At 37.1% G+C, this 18,771-nt stretch overlaps 2 protein-coding genes across 3 annotated transcripts in view; one reads left to right on the top strand and one right to left on the bottom strand.

The window, feature by feature from the left end:
- The window catches only part of FANCB (FA complementation group B), a 367,435-nt gene that overhangs the window by 283,470 nt on the left and 65,194 nt on the right, over nt 1–18,771 (top strand). The gene's annotated exons all lie outside the window — the stretch shown is intronic.
- The window catches only part of GLRA2 (glycine receptor alpha 2), a 180,614-nt gene that overhangs the window by 131,083 nt on the left and 30,760 nt on the right, over nt 1–18,771 (bottom strand). Inside the window, exon 3 of one of the 2 annotated variants that reach the window (XM_032331174.1) lies at nt 7,713–7,780. In XM_032331174.1, the coding sequence (XP_032187065.1) occupies nt 7,713–7,780 (68 nt within the window). Of the gene's footprint in view, nt 1–7,549; nt 7,618–7,712; nt 7,781–18,771 lie in introns of both variants that reach the window. The other variant, XM_032331175.1, reaches the window with a different exon arrangement.

Genomic DNA, 18,771 nt, shown 5'->3' with positions numbered 1-18,771 from the left:
GCTTAAATTGAAATCACTCATCCTGGGAGGAAATAATACTAGCTTAAGCTGGTTTTTCCATAGAAAAAGGTAACCATGAGTACAGAAGTCACACTGTGATGGTAGATTGTCAAAACTGATTCATTTTCCACATCAGAAATGACATATCTCTATTCTCATTCTGCTCAGATGCTCTGGGCAAAAGGAAACCCACTCTGTAATTTGGTAGTAGAAATCTTATTATAAAACTCTGACATGATGGGACAATATTTTTAAAATTCATCTCCATAAATACTAAGATGCTTCATGTTGACAAGATAATTCTCTCACACTACTTACTTTAAAAATTCTTAAATATTTTATCATTTCTCTGAATGGGTTGTATCTATAGTAGTTGACTTGATACTTCATCAATACAGAGATATTTTTCATGTTTTCCTGATCTGCACCTTATGATGAAGGTGTTCTTCCTTATGGAAGTGTCATTCCCACTTGATCTGGGAATTGAAGTAAATCATCCCGAGTCAGTGACTTCTTTTCTGGGAATATCTACTCAAAGGTCTTTCTTTAGGTTTGTGAAAACCGTTGCTTTGCTTGGTGGAGTGGACCCCAAAAGAGGCTTTTAACAGTATTCTCTAGTCAAGCAGTACTATAGTTCAGAGCTAAGGGTTGTTCACTCCTGATACTTATGGTCACTTAGGGTGATATATACTCATACCTTCTTACTCTCTTTCCTTTTCATTTTTCACTGTTTGCTCCATCTCCACATCTTTGGCACCTGGATTTTGGGTCATTGTTTATTTTACCGTAATGGTGACCACCTTGTCAGGTTTGCCTGAGAACCTCCCACTTTTAACCCCCAAAGTCACATATTCAGGGGACCCATCCAATTCTGGGCAAAACTAGGATGGTTGATTACTCTATTAGGTACAGTAGAGACCACCTCAGGATGGCCAGTTGGGGTTCATTCCCTCAGGGCCAAAAGAAAAAAATAAGTTGTAAAGATTAGAATATGTGGAAAAGAGCTTCAATCAAATTCCTTCTACCTATTTATCACTAAGCTATCTAAACTCCTCTGACATTTTTTCAAATACAGCCATCCTAATTTATCAGGCTGATAGAGTATTTTGGAGGTGACAGGTGTTGGAAATAGTGCCCAATGTAGGTTTAAAGAATACTAATAACCAAATAATTACTAACTTCTGAAAGTCAGTCATCAAAACCCAGCTCATTTGGAAAGGCTGAAATATTAAAAGAAATAACCTTAAGGTTCTCTGTTGTACAACATAAGAACTTTCTGACTTGGAAAATTTTATCAGCTGATTTTTATTGGGGATTTTACCAGGCATGCATGGCAAATTTTCAAATCTAAGAGGGCACTATCGTTGGCCTAGTCAGGCTTCTATCCCATCCTGTTTGCTCACTCACTCCTCAAGCAAGTGAATTAAGGGAACAGCAGAATCTCAAAGATGTTCCCGTCATATAGTTTTGGAATTGTTCAAAGGGACCAGAGGATTGTAACTGGAAAGAGATGATCAGTTCGGTGTTTCATTGGCAACAGGAGTTACTGCAAGCTTTGGAATTGTGTGAATAAAGAGTGAGGTTGTGCGATATGTAAAAAAAAAAAAATCAAAAGGGGGGGCTATTGGAAATATAATAATCCAACTTACATCTAAATATGAACTAGATACATCAACTATGAGCTTTCCTTAAGGTTTTCTGAGAGAGAAAAAAATGCGGCTTCTCCAGTGTTTGACATCTACTCTTTAGGGTAGGAACCAGTTTTCCTTAACAAAATGTTGTGTGTGGGAGGGGTTGTGAAGGGATTGGGGGTGGTCTATGAGCTTGTTTCAGTAGGAAGTAGGAGAGAAGAGAATCTCAGAGAATCTCGTCCCTTAGACAATTCTGGAGTAAGAAACTCTAAGTATGAGAAGTAATGACAGCTAGAATAGAGGTGAATGGGTTAAATATCTTAGGCCATTGGGAATCCAAGGAGGCCCCAGCCCTGCCCAGGAAGCACTTATAGGATAGGAAAGACCAGAGAAGCCAGATAGGCAGTACTGGGCAGCAAAATCACCAAGAGAACATCATTGCAACCCTCCCTTGAGCCTGAGAATGATTTAAAACTGTATATTGAGAGACCCTAGAAAATATTACATGATGACATACAATATGAGAACATTGACCTTTTAAAAAATCTTAATATAAATTTTCACAGCTAATGTGCATCTTTTTAAAAAGTCTTTCCCATGAGTATTTTTCTCCAGTGTTTCCTGGTTTTCTACTTTGAATGTTATATATAGAAAATGATAAAATAGATTGTCCCAATATTAGAACTTGAAAAAGAATACTGAGTCTGTCATATCACAATAAAACCATTAAGTGTCCAACAGTCAATTTAAAATAAATTAATCCTATTCATAAGCAAGCATAAGTAGAAAACTTAGAGGAAAAATGTAGTTTGTGCCACAACGACAAGAATTATATGGAATACAACTTTTATTATATCTTTTTGGGGGTATTTGTTCTTTATATAAATATATAAGAATTAAAATTTTCCATACTTTTGTTTATGATGATATATGCTATTCTAAAATAAACAGCAACCCTTAAAACATTTTAGAAAAAGACATCCAAGGAACTACAGACATAAACATCCAAGGAGAAGATTTTTCTGGGACTGGACCTTTGTAACTCAGTTCACTATGATTTTCACTGTAGTGTAAAAATTTGACACATGTAATTTTTCTCTGAATCATCTCTGTTTATATAGAGTTAAGTTTATTTCCTCATGATATTCGAAACCACAGGAGATAGTTATATTCTTCTGTAGTTTTGCTTTGTCTTTGTGTTTGCTTCTAGGTTTAATAAAATATTAAAGGCGGAGTAAATATTGAGAGACATGCTTAAATGTAGACTGAATTTTCCCTTATACTGCCTTCTCTCTACAAAGACATTCTACTTCAAATAAATGTCATATTCCTCATATTACAATTTGTTTTCCTATGATTGACTCTCTGAGTATTAGATTAGGTCCTGGAAACATTTGAATGAAAAAATATGTCTATATGTTCAAATACATATGTATTTTTTCTAAGTCATATAATCTTTATTATATTCTTAACACAGGTACTACAAGTACCGACATTCCATACTATGATTTCACATCAAGTTTATTATTTTTTAAGTTTCACTTTTCCTAATACCCTCTAATCCTATGCCCATGCCACGGATGGTTTCCTTAAGTTGAATTATTTTGGTACTACTGTATTTGGTTCAGCATTTATGCACAGAGACTGCCACTCTGTTTCATACATACTTGCAATAACCTTACTGTTACTCTCTTATTATTTTTATATCTATACATTTCTCCATCCAATTATGTTATGAAGTTATCAACCACAAGGATTTGCTTTGTTGATTCCCCACAGTGCCAGTTTGGCCCTTTGGTTTTAACCTCTGGCTACACTGCAGTAAAGTTTTCATCCTCCTGAGTCTGTGCTCACTTTGATATGGGAAGTTAGCCTTGAATTTGAAATTTGGGGGAGGGTGCACTTGTTTCATGATGAATTCAGGCTTTAACATTGCACTGTTAATTTAGAGACCAAAGTCACCTTCTATCTCAGTTGAACAAAATGCCAGGCTTGGGGTAGATTCTTGGTTCTTCCTTAAGAAGTCAGAAATAAGAAATGTAGCTACCTGCTCTTCCTGCAAAGTTAGTATCTCCTCATGACTTGCTGATGCAGCTATAGAATGAAAGGGAGCCCATCATGTCAGTTCAGCAGTCCCAGCCCAGCAGGCGTCCTCCTAAGGGGCTGTCTACCTCTTATCCACTTCCTCAGAACGTGATTTCAGATCCGAGATGAAAGACCGCTTCGCTCTGCTGCAGTAACCAGCAGAGCATATGGAACTTATCTTGTGCGGACAAGTTTGGGGGAGCTGGAATTATATTATGGAGATTCTCTCTGAGGGAACACATTTCATGCATTTTTAGCTCTTTCTCCCCCACCTCAAATCTGTTAAACAAGGAGGGAGTCGGGATCTGCTACTGTGGCATGGGGAGTGTTCCAGCACTCACTGGTCCGAGTCACATTCTAGCCACCCAGATGTTTGAGACTCTCTCCTCTTCATTTTCTGATGGCCCAGGCTTGGGGAGAGCTGCATGCAGATGGTATACAAATACTCTTGACCTTTACTGACATTATAATATCCCCAAAGTATGTCTTTATATCAGGAAAGTGGGAGTTGCAATGTACTCCCCGTCCTCTAAATTCACTTGGCCATCAGCAGCTAAAGTAAAGGAGCGGGGGAGAAAAAGAAATGGTAAATTGATGTTCTCAAAACAAAATATAACCTGTTTCATCTTACATTCCTTACTAGTCTCCTAAGTGTCATTTGGAACCACAAAAATCTTGTTCTACAGAAATCTCTTAATATAGGGTCAACTAGCAATGACCATCAACAGATCCCCGTGACTCTTCATGAAGAAAAGTGTGTATTTTAGGGGCACTTGGGTGGTTCAGTCCATTAACCATCCGACTCTTGATCTCAGCTCAGGTCTTAATCCCAGGGTCATGAGTTCAAACCCCAGGCTGGGCTCCACGTGGAGCATGGAGCCTACTTTAAAAAAAAAAAAAAGACGTGTATTTTGGAATAATGTATATCATCATAATGACTCATGAAAGTTTTCCTTAGACAAATACATTGTCTTCCAATCATATCTTCTGCACTAACATATCAGAGGAGTGAGAGGCAGTATTGGGTCTATAAGTAAGCCTATACATTGTGCGCAGGTAATACCAATAGTAATTTAGTGAGATAACATCAAACATAAGAGGGGCAAACTCAATAGCACCGGAAGAAAGTCATCGTGAGTTCTTAAAATGGATAGTCATTGTCTCTTATTTAGAAACAAACAAATACCCAAGCTGGATCCTTCAATAAAGCTATCAGGGTTATAGAGTGAGAATGGGGGAAAAGGGAAAAAATTGATATATTTAGAAACTCAGAATTCTGAGGCATTCTTGGAAAAATTCCTTCGAAAACAGAGAGAAAGCAAAATTATTATTGCTCTCCAATAGCACTGGGACATGTCCTCAGTGACCACATACATTACTATGCAGAAAAACTAAGGGTCTGATGTTCTGACTTCAATTAAAGACAGTTCAGAGAAAAATCTGGTTCTGTTTAACTTTTTTTGACCAATTTTCTTTCAGTCAGAATTCGTGAAAGTGTGGGTCAATTCACGGGTGGGGGAATCTCAAGGTTTGGGTAAGGGAAGCTTGGGCTACGATGATATTCTCTGGTGCAGAGGGGGGATTCCCAGGCAGGGCCCCATGGGTCTAGCAAGATAGATTCTTTCAAAGTAGAACAACTCAACTCTCATATTCTTGTGAGCATCTGATTGACATCTGTTTAAATACTAATGCCTCAGGTCCAGGATTGGTAATCTCGGGCCTGCGGGCCAAATTTGGCCACAGCCTATTTTGTGGAGTACAGCCACACCCATTTGCTTACTATTGTTTATGGTTGCTTTTCTGCCCAAAGGGCAGCATTGAGCAGCGGTGACTCGGAGACTCTCGGACCCTCAAAGTCTTAGGTATTTACTGTCTGGCCTTTTACAGAAAAAATATTGGCCAGTCCCTACCCAACATGGCATGAGTATTTATTAAACCTGATAGAGTTTCAAAAAACATCTATTTTAGTTTCACATGAAAGCTTTAATTGAAGAAAAGATCCTTTTTAAAAGCCAGTTGAAGTTTGTCATTCCATCAAAAGCTAAGAAATAAAAGAAGCACAATAAGCATCACTCTTCTGACCGTGCGATGCTGTCTATCTCATACAGCAAGATAGGCAGCTTGTTCATTTTACACTTGAGCAATGATTTCCAAGTTTTCTCGTAGGAAACATAACAAAGGATGCCTTAATAAGTGGCCAGGAAGCCCCTAAGCATCCCATTTATTAAACACCATCAGTAGCTATTAAAGACACAAGGACATCCAGAGTTTCCGTTTTCATCTCCGTGAATGTTTAGCTTTTTCTCACATTAATAAACATTGAAAAGGTGCACATTTACATTTTTGATTGAGGGTAAATGCAATGAGGAGATTTGATCAAAGCAACTTAGGATTCTAATTAATGCAATCAGCATTAGGTCGTGCAAATATCGTCATTGAATGCCATCGTGTAAAGCTGGTGACAGTGATTTGGGCTACTGGAAGATTTGCCCCTCTGTTCTCAGGATAAAACCAAGAGGGGAGAGACAGAGACTGAATGCCAAGTCCAGAGTTGGATTAGTCTTTTTCTGTTTACTTTTTCTTGTGAGTCACTTAACCCTATCAGGACTATCTTATTTGAGTAAAATTCTTAAAGCACTACATCCTGTTAGAGCACCAGAAGTCTCATTTCTGGACAATGCTGTGTCAGTAATATTAAAATGGGTAGTAGAGTTCCATTATGTCTAATTTTGCCAGTGAAAAGGAATGGTAAAAAGTAAATTACTTTTTCTAGCATCGAGGACACCAAAAGTACAGTAATTTTTTAAACACAATCCTCACAGCCTAAAAGAGAAAATTTATAAAGACAAGGGAACACTATTTTTTACTTCTCAATGGTATTATGCTCATTATTTCACTTGAGTGTTTCTAGGACATCAGCCACCATAGTACTTAGTCAAGCTCAACTATATTTTACTTTGACTTCATTCAATAATATGGCTGTATACCTTACATAGTCATGAATATTAGAACCAGCAAATTGATTTAGGACTTAAAATAAATCCTATGAGGAGCAAGAAGAAATTTCATCCAAATTCAGTCTCCACACTATTGCCTAGCACTATAAGGCTATTGATCTAATAGGCTGTGTCACAAGCAACACCATCACCAAGACATTTTTAAGGAATATTGGTGGATTTTATAGTATCTAAAATCCGTTTCATTTACATGAAACATGTTTGCACATACATTATGATGAGCTTCTAATTAATTTTATGTTTACTGGGTTTTTTTTGGTGGAGGGAGCCATGCATGTGATGTAATTGCTATGGATTGGGGACCACTATCTTTTGCCAACAAGATTGTGTGTGTGTGTGTGTGTGTGTGTGTGTGTGTGTGTATGTGTTTATTACAAGGTCAGCACCTTCAACATATATCTTAAGTGTATCATATCTAAGGCTTGACTGTGTTAAAACTTCCATTATATGAAAAAGACTGGCTATAAAATATATCTCCCAAACTATGAAATATATATTTCTGAAACATTAGAGATATAAATATCAAAATATCCTTAATATTACACTATGCTTATTACTGATAATTCTACCTAAATCCAACCACACAGCAAGTGTTTTCAAAATTTCCCTGGCATGGGGATAAGATATTATTGACTTTGAAGTAATGAACATTTGACTAATGACTTTCCAAAGTGAAAGTGTATAAATAATCACTTTCTAGAGGTCAATGAACTTGGAAATTGGCATTCAGTAAGTGTCCCACAATATAAAACAGTGCTTCTTCAATCCCATATCCCATTCGTTCACACGAGGGCTTCAATGCTCAGTCCCACTCACCATTGTAGTTTCTGCTATTGACCCAAAGCTGTTGATAAATATGTTGCAGGTAACATTTACAGGAGGCCCTGCAAGTTGAACAATAAATAGAAAATTTGACAGGTTGTGTTCATAGCATAATCAAGTCATGTTTTTCTCTTGCCAGTGGCATCGTAGCACTTACCATGGTAGTTTCTGTGACCGATCCAAAACTGTTGATAAAAATATTGCAAGTAACGTTTACTGGAGGACCTGCGGAATGCAATAAGAATGTTGCAATAGACATTGAAGCAAAAATACAGCTCCATCAACATCTGTGCAAATGACTAGAAATGTAAACTAAATGAAAATGATGGTGAGGTTGCAAAACAAAAACAAAAACAAAACAAAACAAAGAGCAAAAACGTTTTACCCAGAGGTTCAGAGTGATAACATTCCCACTAGTATTTCAAATATGATAACTTAGCAGCTGAGTTTGGGGTTTAGAAAATATAAGCTGGAGACTATTAAACTGAATTCACTCTCAGTAGTTGCTATCAAAATAGCCTTTTGGGTGGGTGGCTTTCTTCCACCTGAAGCTCATCAACATTGTAGACATCAACAGTGGGTGCCCCACGGTGATGAAACAGCTCAGGTCATGAGTTCAAATGGAACTGCATTTTGCACTGTGGGTGAGCCAGAAATATCCACTTCTTTTTGCATGACACCCTTTAAATCTGTGGGTCTCATTGATTCTCTTGATACCTTTGAATTTACCCCATTCATTATATCCTCTGACCCCCAATGAAAAATGGTGTTCCAAAATACAGAACCAAAGAAAATGAGCTGACTTTGAGAAAGAAACTCAGAAATGTCACTTAATGCCCATATTGTAAAGCAAACGTTATTAATTCTCAATGTGCTTTCAATAGAGAACACACTTTTTTTCTCCAGAGACTCAGGGGCTAATTCTTTTTTTCTTGCTCTTGGTCTCCCACCCAAGCACTAATCAGGCTCTTTTCTGCTTCGTGTCTGCGTTTAAATGACAACAGGTATGTTCAGGGGGGTATGGCCGCAGAACCTTTGCCCTTCGATGATAGATATTGTTGTCTAATGATTTCTAGTTCCATGTTGTTCTGGGGAGTATATTTTTTGCCTTCATGTAGTTACCCCCTCATGCTTTCTGGGATAAGAACTCATTGCCAAGAACCATCTATTCACTTGCTGTTTTCCCCAGTGGAAAATTGTTTCTCTTCACTCAACACAGTCTCAGCAACCTAGTGCAGTCTACACTCCAGTTAGCTCTGTACCCAACAAGCCACTAGGATGTAAGTGAGGAGGAGTTTAGGTTGAGGTCTCTCCCTAGGGCTGGTAGTAAAACACAGCTGTGGTGGCACTTGAGCACCATGTTTTTAAACCCTACAAGTTGCTGGGTTCTCCAGCCTTTGCCTTTGAGGAAAGGAAACAGAGGCTGAACAGCTAATTTAAGTCTCCAAGCAAGAACGTTCGGTAAAAGGGATATGTTAAGCTTTTTTCTTTAACATAACTAACGTTCCTGTTTTTTTTTTTTAATGAGAAAAACAGTTGTGTTTATTTTTTTAATGTTTATGGGTATAGAGTCACACCCCATCCCATTACCAAAACATTTTTCAGCCTACATCTTTGAGATATTCCAAACCTTTTAGTTCCTCCCTTCCCCTCTTATTTCAGCATCTGCCAAGATGACCTCCTCTCCAGGGTCACTTCCTACTCTGTTTGATTTGTTTTTCTCTTTTAGATACTCAAAACAAAACAAAAATGAGTCTCTTCCCTGGCCATAAAATTCTATGACAAATATATTTTCCTGCTAATAAGAAATAAATTTAGACAAGGTAGAAGCAAGCCATGAGAAATTGTGTATGTTTGCTTTTTTTTCTTTGCAATAAAATATTTCATTTTAAATAGCCTAACTCAGGATGGAAAAGTTTCATGAATTTTTATATGTGAGATAGGTAAGACAATGAATGATGATCGGATAAAGAAACAGGAAAAAGAGAAATGTCATCTTAACAAGAGGAATTTGAAAATTCAAACATAAATTGTCTTCTACTGCACATTATCCATTTGTCTGGCCTCCCCAATTGGCTTGCAAGCATTTAGGAGGCTGCATCATATCATGGAATATTTATTTTTATCCCACCCAGTAAATGGAAGTGTGAGTATATCGCTGGAACTCAAGATATTTTTTAACCCACCACCTACTGACACACTGTATTAGGCACATTTTCAAAAGTATCTAGTTTAGCCCTCACAAAAGAAGAATAGTTTTACTGCACCAGTACATGTTTCAGATGAGGAAACTAATGGTGAGACAGGTTAAGTAACTTGCTTAAAGTCTTGCCACAGTAATTAAAAAAGTTGACACTCCATGCCTCATCATTTGGATTCCAAAAAACCTAAACTTTCAACCATGCTCTGTATTCATTACAAGATAGCCTCTCTCCCTCCTGACCTGCCAACCGTGGTGCTTTCCCCTGGCTTGTATATTTCTGGGATAATTTGATCCTTTATATCTGACCTCTTCAATCTTGGGCATTGTCTCAAGTTTCATTTGCATTTGGATGTAAAATCTTGGAAAGAAGAAAAGGCAGTTTTTTGATGCGGGATTAGCTCATGCATATATTAAGAACTGACACATATTAAAACCTTCCTGTGTGCCAGTGAGTGTCTTATCCATTCTTCAGTAATTAGATGCTACCATGTCCCCCACTGTATAGGTGAGGAAGCTAAGACACAAAAGTAGTAATTAATTTTCCCAAGGTCACAGAGGTTGTAAGAGGCAGAAATTGCCTAACTTTTGGGACACTTTTCTTAACTGCAAGGGTGAAATGTCTGAGGCCAATGGAATTCTCTTCATGAGAGAACCGACTAGGACTTGGCCTGCAAGTTCTTCGAGTTAAATGTTAGAACTCTTTACCCTTTTGTTATCCTGAGAGGTGCCAGCACACCTTTCATCTGTATTTTTTTAAGATTTTATTTATTCATTTGAGACATGTAGCTTAGCCCAGTAATCTGCTAAGGTGTTCTAATTAACAAGGACACATTCTTAGTCGTGATCATCAGTGAATGAATGTGTTCTATAAACTGTAGAAATAGTTAACACTAGTTAACCTCATGTAATTCATTTTATCAGCAAAGTTATGATATTCCAAAGTGAATTGGATGAGAACTGGATAGGAAAAAGCATTTTATAAACATCTAACCTCTCACATCACTGTTTATCCCCTTCCTTCTTTTCCAAACCTTGTCTCCTCTCTCCCATTTTCCCTCTCACCCTCCCACTTCCCTTTTCTTTTTTCTTTTAAGATTTTATTTATTTATTTGACAGACAGAGATCACAAGTTGGCAGAGAGGTGGGCAGAGAGAGAGGGGGAAGCAGGCTTCCTGCTGAGCAGAGAGCCCAATGCGGGACTCGATCCCAGGACCCTGAGATCATGACCTGAGCCGAAGGCAGCGGCTTAACCCACTGAGCCACCCAGGCGCCCCTCTTTCCCTTTCTTTATCACTCGCTCTCTCTTCCTTTATTTTTTGCCTTATTCTCTTTCATTATTCAAGTGTAGGTGACACACGATGTCCTTTTTGTTGCAGGAACACACAGTAGTGATTTGACAAGTTTAAACACTATGCTGTGCTCACCACAAGTATAGCTACTATCTATCCGCATACATTGTTATTTATAATATCATTGAAGATATACATTATACTGTACTTTTTATTTCTGTGATTTATTCATTTCATAACTGGAAATCTGTATCTTTCCCATCCTTCACCCATTTTGCCTATCTCCCACACCCTTTGGCAACTATCAGTTTGTTCTCTATGTTTACAGGGCTGATTCTGTTTTTTGTTTGTCTATTGATTTTTTTTTTTTTTTTAGATTCCACATATGAGTGAAATCATGTAGGATTTGTCTTTTTCAGTCTGACTTATTTCACTTAGTATAATATCCTCTAGGGCCATCCATGTTGTCGCAGATTGCACAGTCTCATCCTTTTTTAATAACTGCATGATATATTTGTTGTGTGCATGTGTGTGTGTGTACCACATCTTCCTTATCTGTTCCTCTATTGATGGACTCGAACATTGCTGCTATACCTTGGCTATTGTAAATAATGCTGGCATAAACATAGAGGTGCATATATCTTTTCAAATTAATGTTTTCAAAGCTCATAGCCTTCCCGTTGAGATCAGGAACACGATAAGGATGCCCACTCTCACCACTCTTGTTCAACATAGTATTAGACGTCCTAGCAACAGCAATCAGACAACAAAGAGAAATAAAAGGTATCCAAATTGGCAATGCAGACGTCAAACTCTCTCTCTTCGCAGATGACATGATTGTTTATATGGAAAACCCAAAAGACTCCACTCCCAAACTACTAGAACTCATACAGCAATTCAGTAACATGGCAGGATACAAAGTCAATGTACATAAACCAGTGGCTTTCTTATACACTAACAGTGAAAATACAGAAAGGGAAATTAGAGAATCTATTCCATTTACTCTAAGTTAGTAAGATCTTATATATAAGCTCTATTTACACCAAGAATCATAAGATACCTAAGAATAAACCTAACCAAAAAGGTAAAGGATCTGTACTTGAGGAACTACAGAACACTCATGAAATAATTTGAAGAAGACACAAAAAGATGGAAGACCATTCCATGCTCTTGGATCAGAAGAATAAACATTGTTAAAATGTCTATACTGCCTAGAGCAATCTATACTTTTAATGCCATTCTGATCAAAATTCCACTGGTATTTTTCAAAGAGCTGGAGCAAATAATCCTAAAATTTGTATGGAATCAGAAGAGACCCCAAATTGCTAAGGAAACTGGCAGCATCATGTTACCTGATTTCAAGTTTTACTACAAAGCTGTGATCACCAAGACAGCATGGTACTGGCATAAAAACAGACACATAGACCAGTGGAACAGAGTAGAGAGCCCAGATACAGACCCTCAATTCTATGGTCAAATAATCTTCGACAAAGCAGGAAAAAATATACAGTGGAAAAAAGACAGTCTCTTCAATAAATGGTGCTGGGAAAATTGGACAGCTATATGTAGAAGAATGAAACTCGACCATTCTCTTACACCGTACACAAAAATAAACTCAAAATGGATAAAAGACCTCAACGTGAGACAGGAATCCATCAGAATCCTAGAGGAGAACATAGGCAGTAAATTAAAAATAGAGCTTCCCTATGACCCTGCAATTGCACTACTGGGTATTTACCCCAAAGATACAGATGTAGTGAAAAGAAGGGTCATCTGTACCCTAATGTTCATACCAGCAATGGCCACAGTCGCCAAACTGTGGAAAGAACCAAGATGCCCTTCAACAGAAGGAATGGATAAGGAAGATGTGGTCCATATACACTATGGAGTATTATGCCTCCATCAGAAAGGATGAATACGCAACTTTTGTAGCAACATGGACGGGACTGGAAGAGATTATGCTGAGTGAAATAAGTCAAGCAGAGAAAGTCAATTATCATATGGTTTCACTTATTTGTGGAGCATAACAAATAACATGGAGGACAAGGGGAGATGGAGAGGAGAAGGGAGTTGAGGGAAATTGGAAGGAGAAGTGAACCATGAGAGACTATGGACTCTGAAAAAGAACCTGAGGGTTTTGAAGGGGCGGGGGTGGGAGGTTGGGGGAACCAGGTGGTGGGTATTAGGGAGGGCACGGATTGCATGGAGCACTGGGAGTGGTGCAAAAACAATGAATACTGTTACACTGAAAAGAAATTTTAAAAAGTTAATGTTTTCATTTTCTTTGCATAAATACCCAGTAGTGGAATTATTGGATCTTATGGGAATTCTATTTTTAAGTTTGTGGGGGAATCCCCATATTGTTTTTCACAGTGGCGGTACCAGTTTGTAATTCCCACCAACAGTGTATGAGGGTCACTCCACCTCCATCTTCACCAACACTTATTATTTCTTATATTTTTTATTTTAGCCATTCTCACAGGTGTAAGGTAGTATTTCGTTGTAGTTTTGATTTCAATTTCCCTGATGATGAGTGGTGTTGAGCACCTTTTCATGTATCTGTTGGCCATCTGGATGTCTTCTTTGGAAGAATGTCTATGCAGGTCCTCTACCCAATTTTTAATTGGGTTGTTTGTTTTTATGGTGTTGAGTTGTATAAAGTATCTAAAATATATTTTAGATATTAATCCCTTATTGGACATACCATTTGCAAATATATTCTCAATTCAAAAGGAAATTTTTGATTACTTTGATTACTCATTTGGTCTCTTTACTTGTTATAGTCTGTTGAGATTTTCTATTTCATCTTAAGTCAGTTTGGGTAATTTTTGTGTTTCTAGGTATTTGTCCATTTTATCTAGGTTATCTAATTTGTTTATAATCTTCTCTGATAAGTCTTTTTTATTTCTGCAAGGTCAGTAGTAATGCCCCCCACTTTTAATTCTGTTTTTAGCTATTGGACTCTTCTCTCTTTTTTCTTTGTCAGTCTTCCTAAGATCTGTGATTTTTGTTGATCTTTTAAAAGAACCAACTTTTTGTCTTCTTGGTTCTCTAATTACTTCCCTATTTTTTTCTCCACTTTATAATTTACTTTTTGGAGATTTGGGTTTATCTTGCTCTTTTTTTTCTAGTTCCTCAAGATACAGGATTAGGTTATTGATTTAAGATCTTTCTTCTTTTTTAAAGCAGGCATTTACATTATAAATTTCTCTCTGAGCCCTGTATTCACTGCATCCCATAAGTTTTGGTATGTTCTGGTTTTGTTTTCATTCATTTCTAATTTCCTTTGTGATTTCTTCTTTGAACCATTGGTTGTTTAAGAGTGTGTTAATTTTGAAATATTTGTGAATTTTCTGGTTTTCCTTTTATTATTTTTTTTAGCTTCATTGCACTATGGTTGGAAGAGACAATTTTTATGATTTTAATCTTTTAGAATTCACTAAGATTTATTTTGTGGTTCAATATAAGGTCTATATTGGAGAATGTTCCGTGTGTGCTTGAGAAGAATGTGAATTTTCATGTGGTTTCGCTCATGTAGAACATAAGGAAAAGTGGCGATGACTGTAAGAGAAGGGAGGGAAAACTGATGGGAAGAAATCAGAGAGGGAGATAAACCGTTGGAGACTTTTAACTATGGGAAACAAACTGAAGGCTGCTGAAGGGGAGATGGCTGGGGGATAGGGTACCTGGGTGATGGACATTATGGAGGCCACGAGATGCAATGAGCATTGGGTGTTTTACACAACTGATGAATTGTTGAACATTACATCTGAAACTAATGATGTATTATGTGTTGGCTAACTGAAGTTGAGAGGAAGGAAGGAAGACAAAGAAAGAGAGAGGAAGAGAGGAAGAAAGAAAGAAAGAAAGAAAGAAAGAAAGAAAGAAAGAAAGAAAGAAAGAAAAGGAAGAAAGAAAAGAAAGGAAGGGAAGAAGGAAAAGAGGGAGGAGGGAAGGAGCAAAGGAAAGGAAGGAAGGAAGAACTCTACTGTTGCTAGGTGGAGCACTCTATATATGTTTGTTAGGTCTAGTTGATTTATACTGTTGTTCACATCCTTTATTTCCTTACTGATATCTGTATAGATACTCTATCCATTATTGAAAATGGTGCATTAAAGTCTCCAATTATTATTGCAGAAGTATTTCTCCTATCATTTCTGTCAAGGTTTTCTTCATGTATTTTGGGGGCTCCATTATTTGGTGCATTTACTTTTGGAATTGTTTATCATCCTGATTATTTGACACTTTTATCAATATATAATGTCAGTCTTTGTCTCTTTTAAGACATTTTTCCTTATAGCATATTTTGTCTGATGTTAGTTTAACCATCTCAGTTCTCTTTTGGTTACTATTTGCATGGAATATCTTTTTCCATCTTTTCATTGTCAGTCTACTTGTGTCTTTGGATCTAAAGTGAGTCTCTTGTAGATAGCATATAGTTGTGTCATATTTTGTTTTATCCAGTCTTAGAGTCTATGTCTTTTGATTGAGGAGTTTAGTCCATTTACAGTAAAAGTAATTACTGGTAAGGAGTGACTTACATCTGCCCCTTGGTATTTGATCCATACATATCTACAGCTTTTTTGTCCCTCATTTCTTCTATTACTACCCTCCTTTGTGTTTAGTTGAATTTTTTGCAGTGAATCATTTTAATTCTCTTTTATTTCTTTTTTGTATACTTATATATTTTCTTTGTGGTTATCATGGGGATGATATTTAACACCCTAAATTTATAATAATTTAGTATGAATTGATACCAACTTAACTTCAGTAACATACAGAAACTCCACAACAATACAGATGTGTCCTCCTCCCTTTGTGTGCTGTTGTCACAAATTACATCTTTATTCTTTGTGTGTCCAGTAGCATAGATTAACAACTTTTAAATCCATTTATCTCTTAAATCCTGGAGGAGATTAAAAAGTGGAGTTACAAACCAAAACTACCATAATACTGTTTTATATTTGCCCATGTATTTACCTTTACCAGAAATTTTTATTTTTTCACTAGGTTTTGGGTTACTGTCTGGTGCCCTTTCATTTCAACCTGAAGGACTCCTTTTATCATTTCTTGTAAGGGTCGGTCTGGATGTAATGAACTTGTGCAGCTTTTCTTCATCTGAAAATGTCTTTATTTCTTCTTTATTTGTGAAAGGCAGTTTTGCTGGATATCAGTTCCCAAGCTCCCAGTTAACTTTTTTTTTCTTTTGATACTTAAAATATATCATTCCATTGCCTTCTGGCCTCCAAGGTTTCACTGAAAAATAAGCTAATATCTTATTGAGGAATCTCATGTAAATAATGAGTTGTTTTTCTATTGCTGTTTTAAAATTCCTCTCATTGTCTTTGACTTTCAACAGTTTGATTATAAATGTTCTCAGAAGGTTGGGTCTCTTTGGGTTTTCCTACTTGGAGTTCATTGAGGTTTTTGGATTTGTAGATTCACATTTTCATCAAGTTTGGGGAGCCATTATTTATTTAAATACACGATTCAAATATTCAAATATTCTTCCCACCTCTTCCTTTCTCTCTTCTTCTTCTTGAACTCAGAGAATGTATACAATGGTCCATTTGGTAGAATCCCATTGGTAAACTTGAGTCAAATGTGTATTTTATTGTTGGGCGGAACATCTGTTTAGTTTTCTTCATTCTTTTTCCTTTATGCCCCTCAGACTCAGTAATTCAATTGCCCCATCTTCCAGCTTACTGATTCTTTCTTTTTCCTGCTTAAATCTATTATTGAACCCCCTCTAGTGAATTCTTCATTCCTGTTACAATAATTTTCAGCTCCAGAATTTCTGTGTGGTTCTTCTTTATATTTTCTATCTCTTTATTGATAGTACTCATGCATCACTTTTATGATTTCCTTTCATTCTTTGTTTTTGTTTTCCTTTAGACCTTTAAGCATATTTAAGACAGTTATTTTAAAGGCTTGGTTTAGTAATACCTGGACCTCCTCAGTGATCATTTCTGTTAATTTATTTTGTTCCTTTGAATCAACCATACTTTCCTGTTACTTTGTATGCTTTGTAATTTTTGTTGGTAATTAGACATTTGAATCTTATAATGTGGTAACTCTGGAAATCAGATTCTCTCCCTTCCCCAGAGTTTGCTGGATGATTTGATTGTTGAACGATACAGTAGCCCATCTGTTTCCCAAGCTCTTTTTGCAAAGACTATATACCTTCTCACTTGTGGCCATTGTAATCTCTGTTCCTTAGCTTGTGTTAAGTGAGGTTTTGACAGAGATTTCCATGAATACCAAGAGTTAACAAATCAGCCAACCAACCAAACAAAAAAATGAAACATACCTCCCCCAGTATGCAGATTGTCTCCGTGCTGGGTATTCCTTCAATACCTAGCCAATCTTGAAGTGAACCTACAGATCAGCCCAATGTGAAATCTTAGGATCTGCTCAGGTCTTTTCTGAGGATGCATCTTGCCCTGAAAATGCACGTGGCTTTCAACATTCCCCTGCATACACGGCTGATTTGAATTTCCTAATTTCCATGATAAAATTTCCTCAGCTTTGGCTCTCAGGCCTTAGATGGCCTATTGTATATTTCTACTGTAATCTTTCCCCCCAGGTATCTGAAAGTTTTTAGTGTTTTCTGCAGCTGTTTTTCCATCCTTAGTTCCAACTTAGGTGGAACAGAAATATGCACTACTTTGGGTTGAATTGTGTTGCCCCCCCCCAACATTCATATGTTGAAATATTAACCCCAGTACCTCAGAATATAACTGTATTTGGAAAGAAGACCTTCAAAGAGGTAATTAAGGTTGAATGAGGTCATCAGGGTAGACCCTAATCTGATACAAATGGTGTCCTTATGAAAAGAGGAGAAAAGAGATGCTAAGGATGTGTTTGAACAGAGGAAAGACCATGTGAGGACAGAGTGAGAAGGTGGCTATTAGCAAGCCAGGGATATAGACCTCAGGAGACACCAATCCTGCTGACACCTGGATCTTAGACTTAGAGCCTCCAGAACTGAGAGAAAGTAAATTTCTGTTGTTTTAGCCACCCAGTCTGTGATATTTTGTTGTGACAGCCCTAGCAAACTAATACAAGTACCTTGCATTAGTCCTTCTGGTAGCACACATTGGTTAGAATAGGCAGACAAAATAATTTGTGAATATTTTTTATTCTGCCCCCTCCAGAACCAAGGACCAGTGTTCCACACTGAGAATGCAGGTTGCCACTAATTCAAAACCCAAACCACTGTTGGGGAGGGAATGAGGCAAGAGTGAGTGAAAAAAACACCACAAAACTTTCCTACCATTGGAAGTTGGCTTTTTCCTAATTCAGCAGTGCCTTGGTTACAGCAAACTTTTGACTGTTTTCTAGAGTTAACTCTGACAAAGTTAGTTCTAACAGTTTCTATTTACTTTTTGATATTTCTGTGAGGGAACAAGAGCTTGGAGCTGCCTACTCTGCCATTCTGTTAACATCAACCTCCTCCTCCCCAAAACTTTAATATGTTCTTGTGAATTATGGTGCTCCTGAAGGAGAACATAGGGTGTATTGTTGTTCTCCAGATTTATTTGACCATAGGAGATTTTTTTGTTTTTTAAATAGATCATCCCTTTAATGAAGCACATTTCAAAGATGGCAAGCATTGTGTGCTTTGGAAAACGCTGATCCACATTTTTCTTTTATTAATTCAGTTAACAAATTCTTGTTGAACAATATTATTTATTGTTATGATAATAATGAGACTATGACTA

This window comes from Mustela erminea, chromosome X (genome assembly GCF_009829155.1).
Source record: "Mustela erminea isolate mMusErm1 chromosome X, mMusErm1.Pri, whole genome shotgun sequence".
Classification (NCBI taxonomy): Eukaryota; Metazoa; Chordata; class Mammalia; order Carnivora; family Mustelidae; genus Mustela; species Mustela erminea.
This window is presented reverse-complemented; position numbering and strand designations above follow the sequence as displayed.